The sequence below is a fragment of the Octopus bimaculoides genome, chromosome 1, assembly GCF_046866305.1.
Source record: "Octopus bimaculoides isolate indiv1 chromosome 1, ASM4686630v1, whole genome shotgun sequence".
In the NCBI taxonomy this organism is placed as follows: domain Eukaryota; kingdom Metazoa; phylum Mollusca; class Cephalopoda; order Octopoda; family Octopodidae; genus Octopus; species Octopus bimaculoides.
In genome coordinates, this window is record NC_142928.1 from 4,902,144 (window position 1) to 4,911,546 (window position 9,403).

The 9,403-nt window shown below is 37.1% G+C and overlaps 1 protein-coding gene across 1 annotated transcript in view; it reads right to left on the bottom strand.

Annotated features, from left to right (window-relative positions):
- The window catches only part of LOC106880951 (uncharacterized), a 71,326-nt gene extending 63,008 nt beyond the window's left edge, over window positions 1-8,318 (bottom strand). Inside the window, exon 1 of the mRNA XM_014931134.3 lies at window positions 8,151-8,318. Coding sequence (XP_014786620.1) covers window positions 8,151-8,261 — 111 coding nt within the window. The 5' untranslated portion in view covers window positions 8,262-8,318. The remainder of the gene's footprint in view (window positions 1-8,150) is intronic.
- Window positions 8,319-9,403: the final 1,085 nt, after the last annotated feature.

A 9,403-nucleotide genomic window follows, 5' to 3' on the forward strand; every position in this document is an offset into this window, starting at 1 on the left:
AACAGTTGCTAAAGTTTTTCAGCTTATATAAATATATTCTTTTCTACTCTAGGCACAAGGCCTGAAATTTTTGGAGACGGTGGGGGGGGGGGGGGGCAGTCGATTAGATTGACCCCAGTATGCAACTGGTACTTAATTTATCAACTTCAAAAGGATGAAAGGCAAAGTCAACCTTGGCAGAATTTAAACTCAGAACATAAAGAGAGACGAAATACCGCTAAGCATTTCGCCCAGCATGCTACCGGTTCTGCCAGCTCGCCTTATAGATATATATTAACATTTAAAATATGCACGTATCTGTGAGTAGACACATATACATATATGTATATACATCTATACACATATTTACATAATCATCGTCATCATCATCGTTTAACGTCCGCTTTCGATGCTAGCATGGGTTGGACGATTTGACTGAGGACTGATGATATATATATATATATATATATATATATATACACATGCATATATATATATAAATATATATATATATATATATATATATATATATATATATACATACATATATACATACATAGTTCAAATTTATAGAAAAGCAAAGATGAAGACAGTTGTATGAACAACAAGCAAGTGTATTAGTTTGATGCTCGGGAAAAATGAAAAAGACTTTTATGTTTCAAGCCTTTGCACTTCAACAGAAAGGAAAAAGAGGAAATAGAGAGAGAATGGAATAAATGTGTTGAGTTCAATGGTCCAATATGGCAAATACATACATACATACATATATATATATATATATATATATATATATATATACATACACAAATATATACAAGCATATACACACATATATACATACATATACATATGTATAACATATGGTATAATTATAAACAGGGCACATTTTTAGCCATTTCTCAACAGACTGAAAAAATGATGAACAACCTTAATCGATTTTCAAACCTCATATATATATATATATATATAAATATATATACATATATATACATATATATATATAAAGTGTCAAAGTAGCTGAGGTTCTTTCAAGTGTTGGGCTTCACAGAGGCAATGACCGAGACATCTGGCATTATGTTGTGCTGGAGAAGAAGACCCACCAAGCTAGGTAAAATCATAGTCATGGCAGATACCAGTGTCACGCAAATTGGCACATGTGCCGGTGGCGCATAAAAACACCCCAGTGTCACACAAATGGCACTTGTGTTGGTGGCACATAAAAGCATGCATCATACACTCGGAGTGCTTCAGCCATAGAAAACCATGCCAAATCAGACTAGAGTCTGGGGCAGTCGTCCAGCGTGCCAGCCCAGTCAAACTGTCCAACCCATGCCAGCATGGACAACTGACTTTAAAATGATGATGATAATGATGATGATGGCCTCTCCCATTGAAGATGACGTGTGAGTGTTCAGCTGTTTTGTCAAACGACCTGCACGACAAACGATTTGTTTATTGGGATCAAATGTTCGTGCAGCACATTAACTCCCTCTTTCCATCAAATTGACGTTGTTTGAACAGGGGCACAGGTGTGCCATGCCTCAGGTGTCGAAATGAGATGGAGTGTTTTGCTCAAGAACACAATGCACCCCCTGGTCTAGGAATTGAAACCTTGATCTCACAATCATGAGTACAACACCCCATCCACTAGGCCATATACCCTCACAGACACACACATATATAAACATATATATACATGCACATGTATATAAATACACACACATACACACACAAATATACGCACACATATATAAATATACATATATATGACGGGCTTCTTCCAGTTTCTGTCTACCAAATCGACTGACAAGGCTTTGGTCGGCCCGAGGCTACAGTAGAAAACACTTGCCCAAGGTACCATGCAGTGAGTCTGAACCTGGAATCATGAGGTTGGGAAGCAAACTTCTTACCACACAGCCATATATAAATATATATATATATATATATATATATATATATATATATATATATATATACACACACACACATATACAGTTGTGTGTGTGTGTGTGTGTGTGTGTGCACTGAACCTAATGTAAGCTATGGCTACATAAGAGATGTAGTGGAATGACAGGCAGGCTGACAGATGTCTGTATGTGGCAGATGCAGTGGAGCAATACATATTAAAAGCCCAGTGGAAGTAGATTCATTTAAATGCCTGGATGGCTCACTAAAAGTAGTCCATGGCTTTTGTTACCTAGGAAACATAATTAGAAAGTGAGGTGGTTGTAACAGAAAGGACTGTAGCCAGGATAAGAACAGGTTGGGAAAAGTGCAGCACATTACGATCACTGTTGCCAACAAAGGTCTTTTGCCCCAGAGAAAAGGATACGATATGTGATACTTGTGTCAGGAATATGATGTCGCATGGGGGAAAGACGTGGGTTTCAATTGCATTTGATGTGTGAAGACTAGAAGAATTCTCTTTGGTTAATATCATCTGATGTTGTTCAAATGAAATGAGAATAGCGTATTCAGCTTTGCTTCACAAGGATCAGCAAAACTTGCTGGCTATACATGCACATGTACACTACCCCAACCTCTAGCCAGAAACTACTCTCCCTCGGAGATCCTTTCCACATGCCTGTTCCCTTTGATACCCTGATGAAAGAAAGAGGCCATTCAAATGCCCTGCTCCTTGACGTGATGTCACTTCCCCTTGCTTCTGGTCCCAAAGTCACTCCTCCTCCTTTGCCGCCAGTCCCGATGTCTCCCTTCACAGAAACGAAGCCAATCCTCCAATGAATGAACAAGAAAAGGGGCTGAGCTTGTATGGGCATGCAATGAGTATGGAGGATGACCCCCTGCATGAGGTAGTGTTGAGTGCTCCATGTTAGTGAAAGCTGCAGAAGGGAGACATCAAGAAAGATATGGTACAAAGTGGCAAAGGCAGATCTAAAGCTGATGCATCTCAGATAGATGTCAAAGAACCATACTGTTTAGCAACAGAAAACCTGTCCATCCCTGGCAAAATGTACCTTAACACAAGGGTAGCTTTAGAAGCCATAATACATACATACAATACATATATACAGTGTACTATTCATATGATGGGATAAACCATAAGGGTGCACTTACATCCTGCTAAAATTTTTTATCAGGACACAATGAAAAAACTTTGAACATCCTCCGGAAAAACTTTATTGCCAAAACAAATGAGTGTAGAAACATTTTTGGGATGATTTGAAACTTTACTTTTCCATTATTGACTTTATCTGATTTGATTGAAGTACAAATACAATAATTATTATTATTATTGTTATAGCTGTGTTCGTTTTGATTGAAAAAAAATTGCCGTTGTTTTTTAAAAGTTTTGGACCTGGGTTTGCGGCCCCCTAAGCAAATTTCGTCCCCGCACTTATGAGATCACTAAAATAAGTGCTCCAACGAGTGAGAGATAAATATCATTTAATAAACACAGGATTTAAATGTGAATAGCAATGTGTTTCAAGCCCTGATGGTGCAATAGTCAGATGAGCTTGTACATCCTGCAATCATTTTCAGCCTGAAAGTTTGCTTTTATATATGACACACACACACACACACGTGTCCTAGCCTCAGTTCTTGCGCTACAATTGGCCTGCACATCAGGTAGCAAGCTGTCTCCAATCCTCCCAGTTTTGTACATAGGCGCCTACATCTACCCAAGCGATGCTAAGTTACTTCAGATCTCCTTTGAAGGTGACTCGCCATGTCTTCTTGGGTCTCCCCTTCTCTTCTTTTGTCCCTCTACCATGCCACCTAACCCCCCCCACCTCATTTTGCATCCTCCCTTTCCCCCTCACTTCTTCCACTCCATGATTCCTGTCTTTTCTTTCACCCACTGACTCCCTCCCCAACTCCTCTCTGATCATCCTCTCTCTTACCTTCTTACCTGGGAGGGGTTTTTTCTACTCTTTCCTTCATTGCTCTTGCTGCAATCACCCATTATTCCCCAACCCCACATCTTGTTTTATCATACTGGTTTCTCCACCTCCTTAATACCTGTCTCTCATCTCCCCACTCTGGCCTGGGTCCAGGATCCCCACCACCACATCTTCCTTCCTTTTAATGATTCTCTCCAGACATCTTGCAACTCTTGTTTATTTTCTTCCCTTTCTTGTTCCTTTTCCCTTACACCAGTCTACACTTACCCTTACAATGTAGGATAGCACTGCACTCAGGGCCAAATGAAGACCCACAGAAGCCCTAAGCACTTTTGATTTTGGTGTCCCCATATATTAATATGTAATTCAAAATCTAAACAACAATAAACCATAAAATAAATTTCTATTTTTCAAAATGCAACAAAACTATCAACAAAATGGAAGATGATGTTTATTTTTGTAATACTTCCACCTTTTTTATTATATTTGAAAAGTTTTCTCCTACTTTTTTTCATCGCAAAGTCTTCGATTAGATCTTCACTATGACATCATGACCACTTCGAAATTATATTTCCAATCTTATAAACCACTTCAAATATCAAGTTTAACACGTTTAAAGCGATTTCTTTTGTACTGTAAACCATTTACCATTTCTGTGGTGCCCCACCACCACCACTAGCCTTGATTCCCTAAGCACATGCTTATTTGGCTGAATAGTTAATCCAGTGCTCATTGCCTCTACTTGATCCATCTCATCACCTCCCCACTCTGTCCCTCCCTTTCTCACTAAACCCATCCCTTCCTTTTCCCTTCCAGACTCCCTCCTACTAACACTCTGCTTTATTATCATCTCCACTCCCACCACACTCCCAACTATTAATCTATTCCTCTCATCATACTTTATTCTCTCTCATCGCTAAAATCATTCAACTGTCTCTTTTATTCTCCTTCTATTTAGGCCCTTACTCTTGCACGTTGCATGGTGACTTCATGCTGCTTGTACCACGAACATAGCACCCAGTCCACACTGCGAAAGCAGACTTGGGAGCAAGATGTAGTCTTCAGACCCGTTGGATCCTGTCAGACAGTTGGATCCTATGCCAGCATGGTAGATGGGTGTTAAAAGAAGATGATGATGACGATGTTGAGACAAACATAAACACACACCTCACGTGCGTTCTTAAGATTAATAACATCAAATCAATTACAGTAATAAATACCTCTTATAACGTCTGGTATCCGTTAAAGCATTATATAGTCACTCGTGTATAAACACACAAATGGGTGAACAAATGAAAAGTAGCACTCAATACATTTACAGCTTTAATATTTAATAACTCCACATTATTGTGTGTGTGTGTGTGTGTGTGTGTGTAGGTGAAGGTAATGAATACGTACACCTGGTGGTTAGGGTTTCGGGTTAGGGCTTTTGTTACGCCGAAAACCGGTGGTGTACGTATTCTTTACCTCCGCCATATATATATATATATATATATATATATATATATAGAGAGAGAGAGAGAGAGAGAGAGAGAGAGAGGAATAAGATATTAAAAATTCAATTCACGTACATAAACACACGTTTGTCACGATATATAAAAAGCTACAATTAAAGTTCCTGTAGAAAAGAGAGAGAAAGATTTCAGAAATTTTAACACGGTTTTTCTGACTAATTCTGGTCGAAAGAAGGAGAGAGAAAGAAAAACGAGTTCAACAAGTTAACAACTGGTTACTAATGAAGTCATAAAATGAATTGATAAAGACACATACATATAGGTACTTACACACACACATACACGGCAGACTGACGAAGGCAAGCAAGCCGAAACTTCTAAGTCACTATCAACCATTTCTTTGTAAAAATTTAAGAAGCATATATCCTACTAAAGTATTGAGTAAGCTTTCGGGTTTTTAGATGGAACTTGTCATAAAAACAATATACACATACATACGAAGACGCGCGCGCACTAAGTCCGTTGCCTGTAAGTTCGAAGTATCAAAATTAAACATTTAAACAAGTTGCAACAATTTAATGATTTCTATTTGGGTAATACAACTTCAATGAACCCGCGTTAAAAATTAAAATCAATTTATTTTCTTTCTTTTATAATAAAAGGGCATCTTTTAGCTTGAAAAATTCGTTTTGAAGTAAATCTGTTCAGGAAATCGTTAATTTTAATCGTTGATGAATGAATGAAAATTAAGTCTTTGATATGACTCTTCTTGCATCGGCACAACTTCCTCGTATTTACAGAAGCATGAGTGTTCATCCTTCATGCCTTTCCTTCCCACATCCCACTCGATGGTTTAGCCACATAAACGCAGTGAGACGTTTTCAAGCTGCAATTAAAACCGGGTTGACGGTTTCGATTCACAGAGAACGTACCTCACTAATTCGCTTCAACATTTGCTGTGTATTTTGTAAGGTGTAGAAAGGTTAAGGAACAGAAGGGGTCTGGTGTCGATAATTTTGAGTAGTTTTGTAAGCGAAAGAAGGCAAACACAAAGGAGGACGAGAAAGAGAGAGAGAAGCTATATAGATTAGAATGCCGACTGCTTTGCACTGTAAATAAGAGAGTTGGCAGTGAAATAGTGGTGGCACCAGTCACACACAACCAACTAAGACACAAATAGCAAAGATATTCTTTAAAAATAAATTCTAACACATACACACTGTAGGTATGGACGAGTGTGCACGCATGTATGTATTTATGTCTATCTGACTGCATGTATGTATTTATTCGCTTGTGTGTGTGTGTGTAACCAAAACAGTTTTAACGGTGTTGAGTGGGATACAATATAGAAGAGAGATTCCAAGAACGCGAAAATAAGGTTTCTTAAATGTTTTTCTACATCTCACGAGTAATTTGGGAGTATTGTGTGTGTGTGTGTGATAGCAGGTAGGATCACTTTATTCGAATAACCCAAAATGTGGTGAAAGAACACTGCTACTCAGGTGCAATTCCATCATGGTTTACCGTTTTATAGTTTCTCCCTCAACACACACACATACACAAAATGTACGAATATATTATAAACCTTACAAAAACCCTTCTTTTTTTCATACCATATCTGTGTGTGTGTGTGTGGAGAGAGAGAGAGAGAGAGATGTGCGTGTGTATGTTTATATATGTGTGTGTGTGTATGTACATAAATGCTTATATGTGTATCTGTCTGTGTGTGAACGAAATGGTAGGCCAGGCGGCAACGCTTCAACTAAAACTGGTTTAATAGAGGTTGCCAAATACGAAATAACAAATAATAAAAAGAGTTGATAAAAACATTTACCATTCTATAACGAATTAGTAAGGCAAATCTATGAAAAGTTCACCAAAAAGTACGGTAAAATAAGAGATATATGTGGCATATAAGGACAGAAGTGTTAATTATAAGGTGTGTGTGTGTGTGACCTTACCTGTGCACACAACCATAGGGTTTTTTTATAAAATGGGACAGGTTACCTAATGAGCATTGATTGACGAGATAAAAACAATCATTAATAAATGGTTTCATTTTTAAGTTGATCTAATTAATATGTTGAAAACCTAGGTGGAAGTAGATTATATTTTGGAAGGCTTTCTTGTGTAATCTTACACCATTTTGAGTTGCTGCTGTTGTGTGAACCGGGAGGGATGCTGCATCGATAACACTCCACCAATATTTACAATGTGCTCCGATATAATTTGGTAATAAGATATCAAGTTAAAATCTGGAATATCTAAGGTTTCCAGATATATAATTGGTTGTATGTGAATAATTAACGATGGTGATTTATTTTGTCGTTTTATAAACCCGGGTAAAATTAAAAAACAATTATAACAGAAATTGAGTGAATTTAACACACATGAAAATATTTAAAATTGGTTCCAGACATCTCGTTAGAGATTAAAAAGTAAAAGAAATATTAAATATTTTGAGAAAACCGATCTTTCTTGGTATCAGGAAAGAAGATCGTTTCGTTTATTTATCGGAAAGGTAAAGAGAAACTGCAATTCCAGCGCAATTTCAAGGCAAACACATCCTCGACAGGAGCCAACACGGAACGAACCCTCAACCTCCTGCTAACAGCTCTTCCACACCACAAAACTATAAGCTGGTCAGATACTCGACACATTCCCTGAGGACTTGATTAAAGTATACGTTAAATTCAGATAAATACACACAAATCTATCTCCATGTCCAATAAAAGCGTGAGATGACAATAGAGAATGAATCTATTTCGAGCTGCACATACTAATGGCGTCGATGTGACGTTAAGGTGACAAGGTCGGGCTTGGAAGAGCGCAATAAGAGGCAAATGCTTACCTTGACTTTAGCGTCTGGTCCCGCCGTAATGCCAGTCTTTTCTTTGATTTTCTTAATACAATCAGTATCATCGTTATTCACATAAGTAATTTTACCTTCTTGTCCAGCCATGTTCCACTTGTTTCAAAAAAAGTTAAATGGGCACAGACGAAATTTTCTTCCGCGGATCTATTGTGGACCTAAAAGTAGTTCCACGAAAAATCTCACCACATTTACGAATAAATGCTTTCAGAATTTTGTCTAATTATCAAAACAAAGTTGTTTTTATAAAGAAAAAAGCGTCTCTTAGGAAATATTTATGTTTTTAAATCGATTTTTACCATGGAATGTATGAATTATGAGTAATGTATTAGTGCGCTGATCAGAGATGTATTCATTCGCATTACATTTCACTATATAGAATGTATGTGCGTGTCGGTGATGAAGCGTTGTGCGCCTTGAGCAGACGGCACTCAGTCCACACACACACACGCTGCTACTATTAACAAACTACAAACATGCTCTCACTCTTTGCACTGATTCTATACTTTCTAATCCCTTAGGAATATAAAATATCATTTTATTTTATTATACAGTCATATTGACAATTTAATAAACAAAATCAATTCCTATTTATTATTTCTAATAGGTTATGAGCAAACGCGATTGTGACCAAAGCCAGAGTAACAATTTGACGATGAACAGAGGAAGACCATGCTTTCTCGGCTTCTGAAGCAAAGACAGAGCCGTTATCATTACAATTAATAATAATAATCGCTAACATTACAGCGTTTAATGTCATTTCTGCTCTTAGATTCATTCTATTTCGTGCAGCTTAGTGAACTGTTTCTGTTTCACTATATCTACGGGAGAGGCGACAAATGTAGTTATCATTATAGATTTACAGCGAGGAAACTGAAAGTGAAAATAAGAACGTGATTGTGTGAGTTGTATTAAAAAGCGGAATGCATTTTTTTTTAATATTGGAACTAATACCTAAACAAATAATTAAAACTTCGTTTACAACCGAACACCTTATAAAGCACACCATTTAAAAAAAACTAGTGTACAGATAAAAGTTTGTTATAATTAACACCCTAAGTACACTATTTTTTATTAATATTTACACATTTAAACATAATTAAAACACTCTGGAAAGTACACCATTTAAAAAAACTAATATACAAATATAATAATTAAAAGTTCATTATAATTAAGGCCCAATAACGTATACCCTGCTTCTTAAGACAAATACACCAAAAGATGATGATTAG